The 18,674-nt window shown below is 36.4% G+C and overlaps 1 protein-coding gene across 1 annotated transcript in view; it reads right to left on the reverse strand.

Annotated features, from left to right (window-relative positions):
- The window catches only part of LOC145664155 (myrosinase 1-like), an 80,871-nt gene that overhangs the window by 30,342 nt on the left and 31,855 nt on the right, over positions 1-18,674 (reverse strand). Inside the window, exons 4-5 of the mRNA XM_081730557.1 lie at positions 18,401-18,523; positions 2,101-2,284 (exon numbers count right to left, since the gene is read on the reverse strand). Of these exons, the coding sequence (XP_081586683.1) occupies positions 2,101-2,284; positions 18,401-18,523 (307 nt within the window). The remainder of the gene's footprint in view (positions 1-2,100; positions 2,285-18,400; positions 18,524-18,674) is intronic.

Consider the following 18,674-nt stretch of genomic DNA (forward strand, 5'->3'; position numbering starts at 1 on the left):
GGAAATTTGTGTTTCTTTAATTTTGTTATAGCAGTTTCTAATTCTGTTTGGATATTGTTTTGAATATGCAGTTCTGACGTATACGTTTCACTTTCCTCACATACATTGGTTTTTAGCTGTGTGTTGAGCAAACTGACAAGAAATCTTTCCATCTATTCAAAATAGTATCCGTATCGGTGAAAATTGCCCGTCCACTTTCTTTCATATATAAGCGCGAGGTAGATACCTTTCCTAAATTCGTTGATGCGATTATACATGTCCCTAATATTTAAGTTTTTAAAATTTTCTTCAAGTTCAACAATTTTAGCTTTTAAAAATCACATATCTTTGTTCTAAAAGTTTTTGAAGTTTTCTGCCCAGTATCAACGAAATTGTGTGCAGTTCCATCGTTCGGATTTTGTAGCCAATGCAATTTTGCCTGTTCTTCTTCACTGCTAGTTTAGTGCATTCCTGGCCAAATTATGTTTTGTTACTACGTATTTCGAAACGGCCTATTTTTTCTTGCTTAAATATTTATGGTATCCCTAGTTTTAATCCAAGTATCCTCAACACTACTGCATTAAGAATTTTCTAAACCGAGAATCTATTTGACACTTTAATTTAATATGCCCTTCTTTCCTGAGCCTCCTCTGATTTCTTTAAATTAAACTTCGTTTCCAAATGCTAATGTTTTCCATTTTATGGACGATAATCTCTCTCTCTCTCTCTTTTTTTTTTTTTTTTTTTTTTTTTTATAATAGCTGCTACCAAATAGTGAGTGGTCAGTGTCACAGTCAGCTCTTCTAAACGACCGAATTTCAATTATGTTATATCTTTTTTTACCTACTAAAACATGATCAATTTGATCATGTATTTTTTTCATGTGATAAGCTCCAAGTGTATTTATGAATGTCACGATATGAAAATTTTGTAGTCTTGACGATAAGGTTTTCAGAAGCTGCAGAGTTCACTAGTCTAACGCCGTTATCATTACATTCTTTGTGCAGACTTTCGTTCCTTGTAATCTGTTTGAAAATATCCTTTCGTCCTACCTTCGCACTGTAATCCCCTAATAGAATTTTCATAGGATTGCTGGAATGGGTAAAGTACACTTTCTACTTCTTTGTAAAAATTGTCCTTTATATCCCCATCCTTATCTTCTGTTGGGGTATGTATATTTAGAACAATAATATCGCATCACCGATCCTGAGGATTATAAAAGAGAGTTGACCATTAACAAATTCAACACGTTTAATGGCTGACATTATTCGTTTGTGAACGAAAAGCCCTGTTCCTTTTCAGTGCTTTTCTTTCATTTCCCATTCAAACGGATATAAAATTACCTATCTGCACCGCTCTCTTTTCTTTGCATCTAACTTTCTGAACTCTACCAGGTCCATCCTATATTTGAGCGGCTCAGGCGAACATGGTAAGCACCACTTCCGCTGAAATTGTGTTGTTAGGTGGAATTGGTTGGAATTGAATCATAGAATAGTATGTAGGTTGTTTAATTTCGGAAATATACCTACAGATGGCGGAAATACGTATACATGCAGAGGGGAAGCTTTCTTGGTAGGCATCATTGCATTGAATTGAATGGAAATGTTGTACCTTCTCCAGTTTACTTTCAAGTTAGAAAATGTGACATACCGTTGTTTCACCATGAAAGTTATATTTTTAACTCACTTATTATCGATTTTAGGGAGCCTGTCCAGTAGAAATTTCTTATATTCCATGTTCAAAATCTCTTGCTTACTTTGCTGAGGTCTTGTCAAGTTATCCATCATAGTTCGAGGCTTCTGTGAATATTTCTGAACGAGTGACTTTTTCTACAGGATGCAGTTAATAGACTCATGCAAAACCTCCCCAGCTGAAGGACCACCCTTTGTTGTCTACCAGCAACTGCTTATTCAATAGATTCGCAGCTAATTTCTATATCTAGATGCCTTTCCCTCTATCCGCAACCTGAGAACGCCCCATGCCGTGGTCACAGGAATCAACGTTACACGAAATAGAAAATATTGCTTTACTAAAATGTGAAATTCAACCAAATTTATATAGAGAAAGTTACGAGTCTTTCAAACAGTTATTAACAATCTTCTTACAACAATCTTTCCTTACCTCCTTGAGTTGGTCTGAATTCCTTGTCATAAATATGATAGGCCTTAGCGTGAGCTAGAAGAGTTGTGTGGCCACACAGATATTCTCCAATTCCAGGAGCTACAACTCCGGGGGCGTTAACGCCTAAATTATAGCCTAAAAAGCATTGCACCCACGGCTCATTAAACGTGATCCAGTATTTCACCTGAGAAAAGAAGTGAGATATTAACTGCTTTTAGTAAAATTTTAAAATTATGTTCAGAATTTGTTAGTAAAGAGTAAGAAAAGACATCTTTTGTGTTCTACACTCATGCCAATGGTATAATTTAAGCATTAACATCTGCAGCACACCAACTTTGTGGGGACAGACTACCGGGAGACCTAGGGCGTATGGAATACCCCCAGGAAAGTGGGGGTCCGGGGGTTGTTCCCCGGAAAATTAAAAAGAAATGGTCTTCGCACATTTCATTTTAAAGCATTTTGACGTTAAAAGGAAACAAAAACTTTTCTTTAAAAAATGTGTTTTATTTTTACCATTGATATTCTAGCTTTTTTAAAAAATTGCTTGTTTATTAAAAACAGTAAAATTCAACCATGGTTTACAATTTTAGTTAAATTTAAATGATACTAAGTGTATGTTAGAAAGAAAATAATGATAAAAGATAGTGTGAAGTGATTACTCAGAAACAATAAGTTTTGAAAAAAATGTTTTTAGGCCTTAAGCTTACAACTAATGTAAAACGAGGTTCAAAAACATATGGTTAAGAAAATTAGTTGATTTTTTTTATATAGCTAAACTTCCTTTGCTACTTGCTATCTAAACAAAAACAATTTGTTACTTTTCAGTTTACTCCACCTTCACCTTCACAGGGTCAAAAACTGACTGCCTTTTCTCACAATTGGAAACAAACTTCTGTGTTACTTTTTTCATATCCATTTTGCCTAACGTTGTTTTGTGAAAGTAACAAACTGTTACATGGTTGATCCTCTTTTGGGTCATAGTTGACCTAAGATACTTGAAATATTGGGAGGACGGAAACCGTTTTACGAATATTGGGTGGACACGTCCCCGGTGGGATTGACACCCTTGAATTTAAGGCATAAAATTAAGGAACGGAAAACCAAAACAAATGTAGAATTGAGATTTATGTACGTTCATTTTCTGCCAAAGTAGTACATGATTGGTTCAATAAATAGTTTCTGTTACACAGAATACGAAGGCTTGCTAATTCGATGCCTAACTTTTAGAGTTGATACTAGCAAATAAAATTAGGCCGGCGACTTTCGGAAAACTTTCAAGGCCTATTTGTTATCCATATTGCAGGCCTCCTGCAGCGGGGGGCAAGGAAGGATAATAGATCCCCCTGCGTTTTAGACGGGGCTTCAAGTTTCACCTATTCAAGATTCGCCTAATACCTCCAAGGTATGCAAACGTCAATCAAAGCAATGACACAGAGTTAATTTTGTTATTAGGCGAAAGTTGATTAAAAAAAAAACTTCGTTTAGCTCGCATACGTTGGTAGTTCTGCACCTCACATTTTCCTTTGAGACTATTTTCGCTCTGTTATTAAATAGTCCAGTATGTACAAGTTTTAACAAAACAAGCCGGTCTTTGAACTTAAGATGTTTTGTAAATAATACTGTATTTCCATTGTTTGATATATAATTCATCTGTATAGGTCAAGTAGATATAAAGTTACAAATGATAGAGTAGGTAGGTATCGTTTAATCTTATACCAGTGTTTCGTTCGTGTGTATTTTTCTGATTTCCTTGTTTTTTCTTATACAAATAATATTTATATAAGTAAAAAATTAAAAATAATACATAAACATGCCATACTTTCAATTGATATATGCAAAATATGGTACATTTGAGAATAATGGGGCATTATACGAAAGTTTCTGTAAACTTAATTAGGAAAAGAGTCCATAGAGAAAACGTTATTCAAGGAAAATTAAGTTGTTATAAATAATAGAAATTATTTATAGTACAATTAACCAATCCCTAGCACATTAGCGACGCGGTAATGGATTGTTGGTGCATAAATGATAAGATTAAGTTGGACCTGATCCACCTCTGCTTCACATGAAAAAAGCCGTTGAAACAATAATTTTTAAAGAGAGTGTTTATATTTTTGTAATTTAGGTTTTATATAATAAATTGTGCGTCTCTCAGAACAGGAAAGGTACCTATTACACTGAAAAACTAAAATGAAAAAGAAAACATGAACTTCGAAAGATTCATAAAAGTAACGTTCAGTAAAAGTATAAGTACCAAGGTGTAAGTAGTTCAACAATAAAAGATAAGGCCAACATGTCACTTTCATCCAGTTGTTTTTTCATTCCGAAAATGTGATTTCCCTGCAATTAATGCATATGTCTGAGTAAAACAATCTCGAACACGAACAGTTAGACTAAGTATATACATTAAAGTTTTATATTTGCGATACACCGGCTTCAGAAAAGAGTTTGGTGATGGTATGTCCAGACAAGTAATTGGGTCTCATTCTTTATTTTCTCCTCTGATCTCCCAATCAATTGCTGCAATATCTTGTTCCAGCCAAGTTTACTCCTGATGATATTCTTTCAACACACGTTGTTTGCTCGCACTTCTCTTATGCATAAAACCAAAGGATGACTAATGTGAAATAAGTTTCTGTATGTGAAATATGGACAGAAATCCGGTGCGTCACCATCATGCGATGCATAAGAGTGTAATTGGAAATGTTATCCCAATTTTACTAGTTGTTCAGGATTCGTAGTAGATTTGTTCTTTATACTCACAACCTATTGCACATAACTCTCTATCTCTCGACTAGTTTCTAACAAGTTTTCTTCACTTTCTGGAACAAGGACAAAGTCGTGTAACTTCCTAAAATTTCATGTAAAAAGAGTATCACGTCATCCATTTTTTTCTCCTGAATGTTCATGTATTTAAACATTTTGGTTGGTTGATGAAATCTGCCTTCTTTATGAAAGAGTTTTAAAAAATCAGAAAAATACGCTTGAAAAATAGATACAAGATTAATCGGCACAACCTACTCTACCATTTGTATTTACGTATATCTACCTAACTTACGGAGATGTATTATATATCAAACGAAAGGAAATTTTGTTTACAAAATATTTCGTTATAAGTTTAAAGACAGTAGAATTGCACCCAAGGTAAGAAATCAAGGAAAACATGATTATTCTATAGACGGCGGTGGCCAAATTAGATATGGGAACCACATTAAATGAAGCTTAAGGTGGATATTTGGATACTTGATGGAAAAAGGCTGCCCTGCAACTTTCATTAATTTACTATTTTTTTCGGGTTCAGACCCCTACACTCGACTAAAAAGTTTGCACTTAATTGAAAACTAACATTTCTAATGTGGATTCTCGATGTCAAGCGTATACTATCTATTCATATACCGTAATCGTGCTTATACTGATTCTTGGTGCTTTGTTTAATTTTAATTTTATGATTTATGCGAACTCTCGTAGAATTTATGTTACTTCATTTTATGTTTTCCGTAATACATTTTGTAACTTGATATAACATTTTCATATTTCGATGTGAAATATATAATAATACGTCATATAGTGTAATTGTATTTATACTGTTTTAATATATATTTTTTAATTATTTTCTTTTTAAATTTAGAAACTACAAATTTTTGTGTCATTTCTTGTCAGTACTACCAACATAATTTCGAATTAGGCAAATCTTGAAAGGCGAATCTTTAATTCAAGATTCGCCTACATTTTCTCTTGAGTTAACATCTGTAAATTCCATTGCCCTAGGTTATTAGGCGAATCTTGAATAGGCGGAAGTTGAAGCCACCATTTTAGAACAGTGTTCAGTTCCTGGAAATACATGACAAAACATAGTAACTTGCTCTCACATTCTACAGTATGTAATCTATTTATATTATGTAATGTAGCACTATAGGTTACTTAGTGTAGTTAATAAGGATATATGTGTAACTATTTGTTGTTTTAGATTTTGTATGATATGACATGCATTAAAGTGTGTTCGTGTATTCGCGACTGTGCTTGTGTGTTAGTCTGTGCCACATCTCCGCACCGGAAAAATAATCTTTGGGCGTCCGTGTTTTTATGTGTCTTGTTTTGCTAGTTTTGCCATAACCCTAACCATTTACAAAGTAATTTTCAACTGCCTGATATGTGACGTGGGTCCTCGCTTTTGCAATCAGCTGTGAAAAAAGCAGAGAGAAATACAATAAACAAAGGAAGAGAGAAAGTTTGATGAAGGAGAATGGAATAAGCAAGTGTAGACATGTAGTCACGTAGACATGGATGCAAGAATAGTCGTATGCCTGGAGAACCAACGACTACGCTATCGCTGTTCTTATTTGTCTGTCAACACTGTCTTTTACCAACGTCAAGTAACCTGTCAGCTGCTCTCCTTCTCCGTGTGGTTTGCTCAGAAGGGGAGCTGAACAGTTTGACGTCACAGTGCATTCAGTTGCAAATGAGTTTCTTTTTATTTTTTTTTTCTTCAACTTTCAATCCAACACTACGTAGTTTGGCAATAACATGTAACAGGTTCCTTCTTCTGTGCCATTAACAAAAGAAGTCAATTCTACCGAAGTTCAGGAAAGTTTCCAGTATTGTATTATTCACGATAACTGCGAAAGATTAAAAGTATAGCTGGATTGTGTTAAAATAAAGCCAGCATCCTTTCCTACACTATAGAGATACATATAAAAAATGGACACAGAATTAGCATTTGTTTTTCGGAGTATTGTTCGAAAAGGTACTTAAAGTAATGTGAGTTTGAAGACACTTCATATATCTCTGGAAAACTGTAAATGTGAGACACAACTCTGTAGCCATTTCTAATATGAAATGAGGAATGAGAAGACGAAATGCAGTACCTAATATGAACATGTTAGAAATATATTTATAGTAAAATTACTGAAATGCCAGTTCTTAACACGAAGAGAAGAGGTTAAAGTGAATCATCACTCGGAAGTCAGTACATTTGAGCTCATTCCCTTAACTACTGGATAGTGAAACATTACATATTATAAATATTGCATTATAAATATTGCATTGAATACAGCTACAGCAGAAGATACTGATTATATCATTTGGTTATATTCTGATATCGAAGGGTAGCAAGTGAAAGAAAAACTTGGTTAGATTTACATGGCATTTGCTGTTAGATCTCAATAGATCTGTGCTCAGTTTTTGAAACTTTATATGAAAGTGTAAAATATTTTAAAATAATGATCTCATTATGAAATTGGAATAGTGCTTAACAATTTTTCGTGTTATGTTTCCTATTTTATTTAAATATTAATCTATATCTAAGGAAATGGATGTTGGCGGAGATGCGTAGTTGCCAAATTTGTACAGAGGTTGTTCAGCGTACGTTTGGCCGATTTCGTTTCTTCCCCCTCCCGGGCAGAATGGACTCACCCGACCTGGCTCGTGACGTCCTGCAGTTTTATGCAGTGGCTTCCTGGGAACGGAGTTGCTTTTCCGCGCGGACGACAATAATGCACAAAACAAGACCATTGTTGTGAGTGTTGTGTAAATTTGTTTCCAAGGGTGTGGGTTTCCCCTCTGTGACCATTGCCGCCCAAACTAAGCCGGTTTTGGGAAGGCTATGTTGACTACTCTTTATGACGCCCACTTTAGTGTTTCTATCATTAGAAAACAGTGCAAGAAGAATGGTTGCAACATCAGTTTAAGTGGAATAAAATAATGTTATTAAAAAGTACAAGGGCAACGAAGCTCCACCATTTGGATCACCAACGAAGTTGCCTAAGAAGCGGGAATGCACCAAGTCCATCTCCATCATGCAGAGGAAACTTCGCAAAATGGCAATGCAAAAAAAAATCCGCCAACACAAAGGTGTATGGCTAATCGTCTTGACGTGTCTTTGGGGACTGTGAACCGGACCTTACACCATCAACTCAACCTGGAAAAAGTCATGAAAGCTCGCGGCCATCTTCTCACGGAGGCCTACCAAAAGGAACGAAAGTGTGAGAGATTCCAATAATGTACGGAAATGACGCCAATCTGGTGCGCATTCACATGGACAAGGCCTCATCACATACCTCGCGATCGTCCCTCGCATTTTACAGGGAGATGGAGGAGGCAAGTGGTATACAGGCCATACCTTTCAATGAGGTACCTGTTGAATCTCCAGATGCAAGTCCTGTGGACAATTGTGGATTTGGATTGCTGAAGCGGGCTTTGGGAAAACGGAGTATGACCACTGTGGAAGGATTTTGAAAAGCTGTGCAAAGGGAATGGGACAAGATTCCCCTCCCGGTTCTTCAGAGAAGCCTATTACAGTAGAAATTATGCTGTCGGGCTATTGTTAGGAACCAAGGGAAACACATCGAGCACTTGGTGCCATGGATTCTTCTAAATTTTTAGGTAAGTCGAAATTAGCCAATGTAGACTGAACAACCTCTGTACGTGTACTGACGGGTCACAGTAGGGAAATTCTTTGTTTGTAGCGTTGCAACTCGAGAAATGGAAGTTAGCTGTGAATTGTGGTGAGGACAGTAAACTCTTTTCACTCAGAGAAAAGTTACCCTGTTAATATATACAGCAACACATTTACCATAGCACAGGTATTTCATAATTACGTTGGACAATAGACAGAATGCTACTGCGTACTAGCAAAACTCTTTATAAAAGGATATTTTACATGCCCGTCCATCCAAGAGACAAAGAATCTCCATCTTTATTTTTAGTTTATTGACTATATCTGGAGAGCTACATAGTGTAGCCAAACCCAAACTATGTTTTAACTCAGTATGATGTTCCTTAAAAAATATGAAAACTCGATTTAGAGGCCGTTCAAAAATTTCGTGATCCCTGATCCAAAAATCATATACTGGCTAAGATCGCAGTATTTGATGCATTTGTTTGATCGTTCCTAAAATTCTTGTTAAGCTTTAAATTACAATATAATCACTATCATTAACTGGAGTGACTTTGTTCACTTTTCTTCTAAAAAAAAAAGTTATATAACTAAACAAAATGTAATACGTAATAAAAAGATCTTATCGATTATTTTCATATTCCATAAATTAATCCTTTTTTTAATAATCGAAAGGTGGGCGAACGAAGTACTGATACTGACAATTAGTCGAGATTGTACTCGTGTTCACCTTCTCTTTTCCTACGTACGTAAACAAACATGAAATTTATTAGCTCGCAATATGTGTTACCCATCTGACGAGTTCATGCGTTTTCACTCATGGTTTGTTTTTGCACATTTCCAACATTATATTTGTATTTTAGTGGTTCGGATTCTATATTTTACTATAGGTTTTCGTCACATGTAGCCTCGGTGCTAAAAAGAACAATAGACTTTAACAAAGAAACAAACATACATATTGGAAAGGTACTTAAAATTCAAATATAATTTTGATAACATAAGCCTCGCAACAGCATCCTCAAACTTCGCCGAGATTACAGACAAAAGATCTCCTCCAGTTCCTTACCAGAGGGTAGCGTTCCCAAAACTGATGCAACGTTCCCTCTTTGTACTGCCATGCTGATGCGTTGCAGTAGAAAAGAGGTTGCTCTAGCATCTCCTGACGATAAAGAAATGCGGTGACCAACTTCTTTTATAAAGTTAAGGCCTTCGAGACCCCATGAACCACCCGATTCAATAGCTATAGCGACAAAATTATATTTGTCGAGTAAATTGCTATACTTCCTGCGTTTTTCTGTTTCTCGGCGAGCAGCCACGTTGCCAGCTTGTGCTGAGGAAGAATGTAAATTTGAAGGGGCGAAGGTGTCGGAACAAGTAAAATCCCATAGAAGTGCTTTTCCTTTCTTCCACGGTATTAGGGTCATACCATCTGGCCTCTTGCCGTCTGCACGACTGCATCCCAACGGTTCACATATAGAAGGAACGCCTGCTGAAATTAGTGCCCTCATGATAATGTCGTTGACGCTGGAGTGGCGTGAATATCTGCCCGCACTATTGGCACAGGAGAGTCCATGAAGGCCCTTCTTGTCTACGACACTTCTACAGGCAGGACATCTGTGTTGCTCGCAAACATCTGCTCCCAAACGCAGTGCACTAGCAATTCGAAAACTGTCATTGGGAAGATGTAATCCTAAAGAAGGTGACGGGATAGCATGAAGCCAAGCGCCTGCTTCTGGAGATGATGTAGCTAGAAGTCTGGCCTTATCTTCTGGGTTATCGGATGACTGAAGTAGAGCTGAAAAGTGATGACTTATAAGAGGATCGTCCCAAGAGGATTGTAGTCCTCTCTTATCAAGGTCAGGTGGATCTGATCCCACTATAGATGACCACTTAGCAATGCTATCGTTGACATCCGAATCCGATACTAGGCTAAGATCTTGTTGGAGAATGGTCTCAATTAATGGCTTAGCGCCATAGAATGAAGACAGGAAGGATGAAATAGCCAGATCCATGGCGCGACGAATGCCGAGACCTCCGTGGTTAACAGGAAGGGACGCCTGCAACCAAGAGTTTTTGTTGAGTGAACAATTCAGGATAGATTCTAGACCGGTTTTCAAGGTGTTGTCATAGCATTCCAGTAGATCAGCATCCCGCCAAGAAGAAGCACAGCGAAGAAAGTATAGCAGCCTTGGCATGGACAATGAGGCACGTATTACTCATGGTTTGTTATATTACAATATTGTTGAAATGATTGTTTCAATTTGTACTGGAAATGGAACGAAAAAAATCATTAAGTAATGCACTCCTATATTAGAAGAACTGTGTAAAGTAGTTTAACTTTATAGAAAAAGAGTATACTCATATCATACTGCATTTAATAAAACAACAGAAGCAGTTGTCTGTGCGGAAGACAGAAGTGTGAGAACTGTTATTAACATTGGAATATTTTGTTTAATCATACTTTGAAAGTATATGCATTATTCCACACTGTAAACCAGTGGCGTCTCGACGGGGCTGGCACGCTTAAGCCTACACCCTCTTACAAGCAGAGCGTACGATATCAGGACTCGAGTTGCGCAAAAGGAGTTATATATTCTTAAGGAGCATCACGTAGTTAGTTAATTACCATTTTATTAGCTGCAGTCCGCCAATAGGGCAAAAGTGATGGGACTTCAAATGTAATATAGGAATATTATGGAAAACACCAGAAGAGGGCGCCACAGATGGCAACTAGATGGCACTATCATCTGCAATAAATTATGAAATTCAGTGTTGCTGTCATTCGTGTGTAGATGGATCCTGTAGCAGTCATTGGCGCTCTCGATAAGGCGGCAGACTACTAAATATTTTTGAAAAAACTAATATTTTTTCTTTTGTCCGTTTTTCGTAAGTGGAAAGAGGTAATAAAATGTAACTTACCACAATAATAGATAATGTTTTTCTATACCCGAAAATACGAACCGCAAGTATTTTCAGTGTTGCCATCTATAGGAATTACAGTGTAACCAGAATTTGAATTACTCAAAAATCTAGGTAAAGGCAGCGACTAGATAAATGAACTCAACGGTAATTGATGACTTATCATGCTCTGTATGTTCCTTGTTTACTACTTTTTAAATAATATGTGTATTTATTTTGTAATAATTTATGGAAGTTTTATAAAATAAATAGAAATATTATTTAAAAAGTAGTAAACAAGGAACATAGAGACAGGGCCGTGCTGGTATGCTAATGAGGGCGGTTGACAAGTCTACTAAAAAGGCGCCCATACAAGCGGGAATATATATATATATAGAGAGAGAGAGACTTTGAAAAAAGTATGGGTGCCATTTTTTTATCAAAATCATCACCAAATTTGTTTTAGTATTAACGTAAATAGTTAACCTCGAATCGAAATCCTGTTTACTAGAGAAAAACTTTTAGTTCCTGTAATAATATTTCTGTCAAATAAAAAGAAGCTAAATGTATCAACAACGTAACATAGCACGCCTATGGACGCAGGAGGCTCATTGCCGCGTTTACAAAAGCTCTCCATTCATTTCTGTCCTTTGAAAACTGAACCCAGTTTCTATTTTATATTTCAATCTCTGCGAGAACCATTTTAATTTTGTCCTCGCATCTGCGCCTCGGTCTTCCTAACGGTCATTTTTCTATTTGGATTTCCAGCTATAACTTCGAAAGCCTTTTTACATAAGCTGACCATTTGAGCCTCCTAGACTTGATGACCCTAACAATGTTTGGTAAACGGTATAAAATTATGCAATTCCTCCTTATGAAGTTTCTGCCTTTCCCCATTCCCGTTCCCTTTGGAATTCGAATATTGGTTTAAGAAACTTTTTTTCAAATACTTTCAGTCTGCGATTTTCCCTCAGAGTCAGTGACCATGTTTCGCAACCATACAGCACAACAGGCATGATTATCGTTTTACATTTTGAGCTACAAATTCCTCAACAGAATTAGCGACAACAAAAGATTTTTAACTGAATAATAGCACGAATTCCCTGCTTTCAGTTGACATCAAATTTTTTAGTGATAATGGTTTTGGTCTGTTAATAATGATCCTAGATATTTGAAAGTATCCACTTTGTCGATTATTTGGTATTTTAAGACATTCATAAAATGCAGTATTATGATCCCGACAAACTTCCATTTATTTAGTTTTCTCTGCATTTACTTTTAAGCCTATATCCCTGCAAGCGTTGATTAAGATTTCTGCATTCCTTTCTATTATTCTATCATTACCTATTAAATTTACATCATCAGCATACGCCATAACCTGGCAAATACAATTCAGATCTAGGACCTGATTGCTGTCTTTGATTTTCCTTATCGTGTTATCCAGAACTAAGTTAAATAATAATGACAACGCATCTCCTTGTTTCAGGTCATTCTCAACGTGAAAGCTCGTGAACAAGAATCTCTCTACTTGAACCTTACTTTGGGATTCATTTAAGCATATCTTAATTAATATACCTTTTTAGGTATTGCAAATTCTGTAAGCATGTTGTACAATGTTTCCCTCCTACCAGAGTCTAAAGTCAATAATTGATGTGCCAGGATGTTGCATTTTCTCATTTCTTTTTAAGTATTAGTCGAATGGTAAATATCTGGTCCATCTTGCTAATACAATGTTTAAGAGGATTTATTGGATGTTGACAGAACAGAAATGTCTCGATAATTATTAAATCTGTTTTGTTGCTTTTCTTCTGAACTGGAACAATGATTGATTCTCTTCACTCTTGTGGTAATTCCTCTTTGTTTCAGATAATGAGAATGAATTTGTGTATCTTGCTCTACAATTTTTCCCCTCCAGCTAAAATTAAGTCAACCAGAATTTCGTCTACACCCGGAGATGTGTGTTTCATTTTTTTAAATAGCGATTTCTATTTCTGTCTGGTTAGGTTCTGGAATATACGATTATGCTGCATGCATTTCACTTTCTCCACGCGCATTAGTTTTTGGCTAGTGTTAAGCAAATCGTCAAAGAAATCTTTCCATCTATTTAAGATGCTATCCGTATCAGTGAGAACTGTCCCTTTAGGTTTCTTTAATATATAAGCACGAAGTTGATAGCCTTTCTTAAGTTCTTTGACGCATTTATACACGTCCCGAATGTTTTTGTTTTCACTATTATTTTCAAGTTAATTAATTTTAACTTTCAAAAGTTGCGTTTCTTTATTCTAAAAGTTTTAGAAGTTTTCTGCCAGATGACAATGAAATTTTATGTAGTTATTTCGTTCGGATTTTGTAGTCAACGCAGTTTCTTCTGTTTTCTCTTCTCTGCTACTTTAGTACATTCCTGGTTGAACCATGGTTTGTTCCTACGTATTTCTGCGTGCTCCAATGTAACCGCCTGGGTGTCGAGTCGCTGTTCGGGCGTCCATTTATTTGTAACCGACCGGAGGTCGTTTCGCTGTTCGGGCGGACATTTATTTGTAATCAACTGTAGTTCTGTTCGCTGTCCTTGGCTCGTGGTACTACCAATACGTATCTTCCTGATACTTTAACTTACCTGGACAGGATGGTGAAGGACCTCTCCAAGAAGATTACAAACTGTCTCCAAAAAGCTCGTTGGTCTCAATAATATGAGCATTAGGCGCCGAGAGGTTCGGGTGTCTCGTCTCGAAAACCTCACGGACGATCAGACGGTCATCCAGACCATAACGCACACAAACACCACTCATACAAACAACGAAAACACACTGAATTAAATGACACTATACTTATTTATTAGAACACTATTTTTGAAAAGAAATAGCGAAGAGGAATGGATACAACACTGAACACTGGGTAAATATAATAATTTTCGTCGCTGAAATCACACTTTGCCCTTTTCAGGCAATATAGCCCTTTATATATATATATATATATATATATATATATATATATATATATATATATATATATATATAATTATGATTCAGATATCACTGTAAATATCACTGTAAATGCTTCCCTCACACCATTGACACACTTGGGGAATTAGCACTAGGGAAAAGTTGTCTGGATTGTCCCACGATGAATCCAGTTGTTACGCTGAACCGTCCTAAAACGTAGAGGTAAATCTTCAGTAAATAAAAACAAAAAGAAGGTCTCCACAGTAAAAAACTGATATTGGAGGGCGCGTATATAACTTTTTAAACGCACAAGGTCTGCGGACCTGGGATTTCACTAGTTGGGGCTAGCCGTAAGAAATCGTCCTTCACCGGCTAAATAGCTTGTGCCCCTTCACTACAAGTCGTATCTGAAGCTCGACGCGATGCGCGTAGTTACGGCATCCAGACCTGGAGTCAAACTCCCCGAGCATCCAAGCTCAAGCTACGGGTTGCAATGGTTAACTGAAAGTGTTGGCAGTTCATTTCAAAAATCACTCCGTTAACTCACCTGTATGCACATACAAACAGAATACGGAAAACAATTTATGTTAATTTTAGTCAACTGCCTATAATGCACTAGACACGGCGATAACACTGGCGTGAGAAAGTACAGATAACGGGCTACGAAAATTGTGAGGCTGGTGCCACTTTGGCTACTGGGACATCTGGTCAGCCCGTATTTCTCTAATGTATTGTAATGTTTCCATAAGCGACTAACGAAAGCACTTAATTCAGTTCCAAACAACTGCAGAATATATACTGTGCATATAATAAGTCAGGGAGAAACACTGAAATGGTTAGTCACTAACTGAAATGTTCTCAGCAAAAGCAATGTTTTAAATATATATATGAGAAAACGATGAAAGACTTCTTTGTCCAATTGTGTGGGAAAGAAGCAATTCCCACCAAAGAAAGAACTTATGTGCGTTGCAGAATAAAGTACAAATTGAAAATAATAATCACTGTCTTTACGAAATATACAGAGTGTCCACAAAAAATCCTTCTATAACCTGGTAGCGGTTATACCAATATTTCTTTTGCTGAAATTTTAATGTTATCTCTAATTTTAACCAAGTATCTTGAACACTAGTGCACTCCGAACCTTCTAAAACCGAGAATCTATTCGACACTTCAATCTGGCTTCCCTCTCACCTGACTCTCCTTTATTTAAAAAAAAATATACTGCTCCGTTTTCAGATATTGAATATTTCCTTTATTCCACGATAGTCTCTCTCTTACTATCACAATCAACTCCTCTGAACGACCGAACATCAGTTGTGCTAGGCTGTTCTTTTCTGTCTACTAAAACATGATCAGTTTGAATATGTGTTTTTCCATCTGATGAAGTCCAAGTATATTTATGAATGTCGCGATGTTGGAATTTTATAATCTTCACGGTAAGGTTTTTGGATATTGCACAGTTCACGAGTCTAACCCCGTTGTCACAACCTTCCTTATGCAAACATTTATTCCTTATAATCAGTTTGAAAATACCCTCTGGTCCTACCTTCGCATTGAAACAGCCTAACAGAATTTTCATAGGGTATTGCAGGAGATGATCAAATACCCATTCTATTCTTTTGTAAAAACTGAATTTTTTAAATCGCCATCCTTATTTTCTGTTGGGGCATGTGCATTTAAAACAATATTACACCTCCGACCCTTAAGAGAAGTGAAAGAAAATCTATCATTAACAAATTCAACCTATGTAATTGCTGATATTACGTATTCGTTTGTGAACGGAAAGCCCTGTTTCTAGTTGGTAATTTTTAGTTTGTTGTTCGTAAAAGAACGTAAAATTTTCCGACTTGACTGCTCCATTTCCCTCTCATCTGAACTTTTTTTTTTTTTTTTGTACAGGATGAGGTTGTTAGCCTCACACCAAATTCTCAAGCTGGATTATCACCCCTTGTCTGTCCGCGACTGCTTACTCAATATATTTGCAGCTAACCTCTATATCTCAGAGGCCTTTTCCTCGATCCACAACCTGAGGACACGTCGTGCCGTGGTGACAGGAAGACCACATTTTACGGAAATTAATACGGCTACATTTCAGAAATACAACAGGTACTGATTATCCGAACACCGCTTTAAAACACACAGGAACAATCAATATACTCGGATATATGGATGCATATTAAGACTGTGAGAACTTCGATGCCGTAAAAATCGTAAATTAGAGACTAGTGTCAGTGTAGTATTACATAAATGCATCGTACATATGACTATCCGAACTATTCCTGATGTATGACATTGTTTTGTTTTATAGCTATATAACTTTATATTTCTGTAAGTGATTATACTCTTTATCTGTTCTCTGCCAATAGCAACTGTATGAATTTATAATACAAAACTGAAATACAGAAGAATAAAATAAAATAAAAATAATATGATATTTCGCACGGCATCTTATGTAAATGGCGCCTTGTATTCTTCATAGGTTCTGTACTACCAGTCAGTATTTGAATTTATTAAACAAAGCTGGTGTACAGGATAACTAAAACCACTTATCTATAATGTGATGTTTCGTAGGGCGCCTAATGTAAAGGGCGCACTGCACCTTTCACGGGTTCTTTACCAATAAAACTGTAAGAATTTATTACTAAAAACTTGTACCTTTATTTATACTGTGATATTTCGGAGGGCGCACCGGGACACGTCCCGGTGTCCCGGTGGGCCAGCACGGGCCTGCATACAGAGCATGATAAGTCATCAATTACCGTTGAGTTCATTTATCTAGTCGCTGTCTTTACCTAGGTTTTTGAGTAATTCAAATTCTGGTTACACTGTAATTTCTATGGATGGCAACACTGAAAATATTCCGGGTGTAGAATAACATTATCTATTATTGTGGTAAGTTACATTTTATTACCTCTTTCCACTTACGAAAAACGGGCAAAAGAAAAAATATTAGTTTTTTCAAAAATATTTAATAGCCTGCCCCCTTAAGAGATTCGGAATAACTGATCGACCGATGAATGAAAAAGAAGAGGCTGTTTTCAAGGAGATAGAGGAAATCCTGTCTAGCGATAAGGAAGTAGTGGATACTGTTAGGACCCTGGAATTTGACGTCATGTGCACAGACAGTACGTATCAGGATGATTCCGATTTCGATGACGAGCGTAAAGATGCAAATGTGCCATGCAATTACGAACACCGGTATCACAGGTGTTCAGGTCACCTCCAAAACCAGCAGCCAGCAGTGAATTCTTGCACGACGAAGAGTCCCGGAGTAAGAAAACAAAGACGATAAATGAGAGTCGGCAATGATTAAAAGAGGTAAGGGCAGTAGCGTAGCCAGGATTTTTGTTTGGGGGAGGCCTTAGTGTTGACACACACACACACATACACACACACACACACATACACACACACACACACACACACACACACACACACATATATATATATATATATATATATATATATATATATATATATATATATGTGTGTGTGTGTGTGTGTGTGTGACTCCAACCTCCGGCTGTTTGTTTGACGGCAGGTTATATAGTGAAATGAGAATAGGAGTATAGATTTATTCTTGAATACAATTGAATCATTTGAAAAACCCGACTTGACATAAAAGTAGACTATGTTTTCGGTACATTGAAAAAAAAAAAAAACAACTATGTTTGCTTTTTCGTATTTTTCTCCCTGTTTCTGAGATTTCAGTATCTATACTGGAGACTTTCTTCTTAGGTGTACACCACAAACATCGATTTTCTCTTGACATTACTAGATTTCCCTCGTAGTTTTTATTTAATTATTTATTTACAAATCGGGTTTGTTAAACGACTCATTCAATTTCAGAGAAAGGTTTGATTGCACCACATGAAAGAATCACGTATGCTGACGAACATTTTCCTTGAAATCTCAGAAACATTTTAAGTGTCTTATATTTGCTATAAGAGCTTCCACTTTGGAATTCGATTACTGTGTTTTTGTGAAAAGAGGGTGTATTTCTCTTGGGTCTCAATCCTTTGATTAAAGGCATTCTGAAGAATTGATTCGAATAAAATGTGATACATACCCGATCTCCAAACTCTCGGAAAGCTATTCTTGCGTACTCTGCAAAATATTCTGCTGTTACTGGATTTGTCCAGCCGCCGAGATCTTGTAGCTTCTGAGGAAGGTCCCAATGATAAAGAGTGATCTAAAATTAAACATTAAGTAACATGGTATAAGTATCGATTAGCTGAAATTGAAGACAATTTCCATCTTTTCTTTACCTACTTCTTCTTTTCTTTCTCTTTTGTGTTATTTTTATGATAAATTTTCCTTTGGTGAATCTTCGTAAACAAATA

Source organism: Thermobia domestica, chromosome 11, assembly GCF_964235325.1.
Source record: "Thermobia domestica chromosome 11, izTheDome1.hap1.1, whole genome shotgun sequence".
NCBI classification, from domain to species: domain Eukaryota; kingdom Metazoa; phylum Arthropoda; class Insecta; order Zygentoma; family Lepismatidae; genus Thermobia; species Thermobia domestica.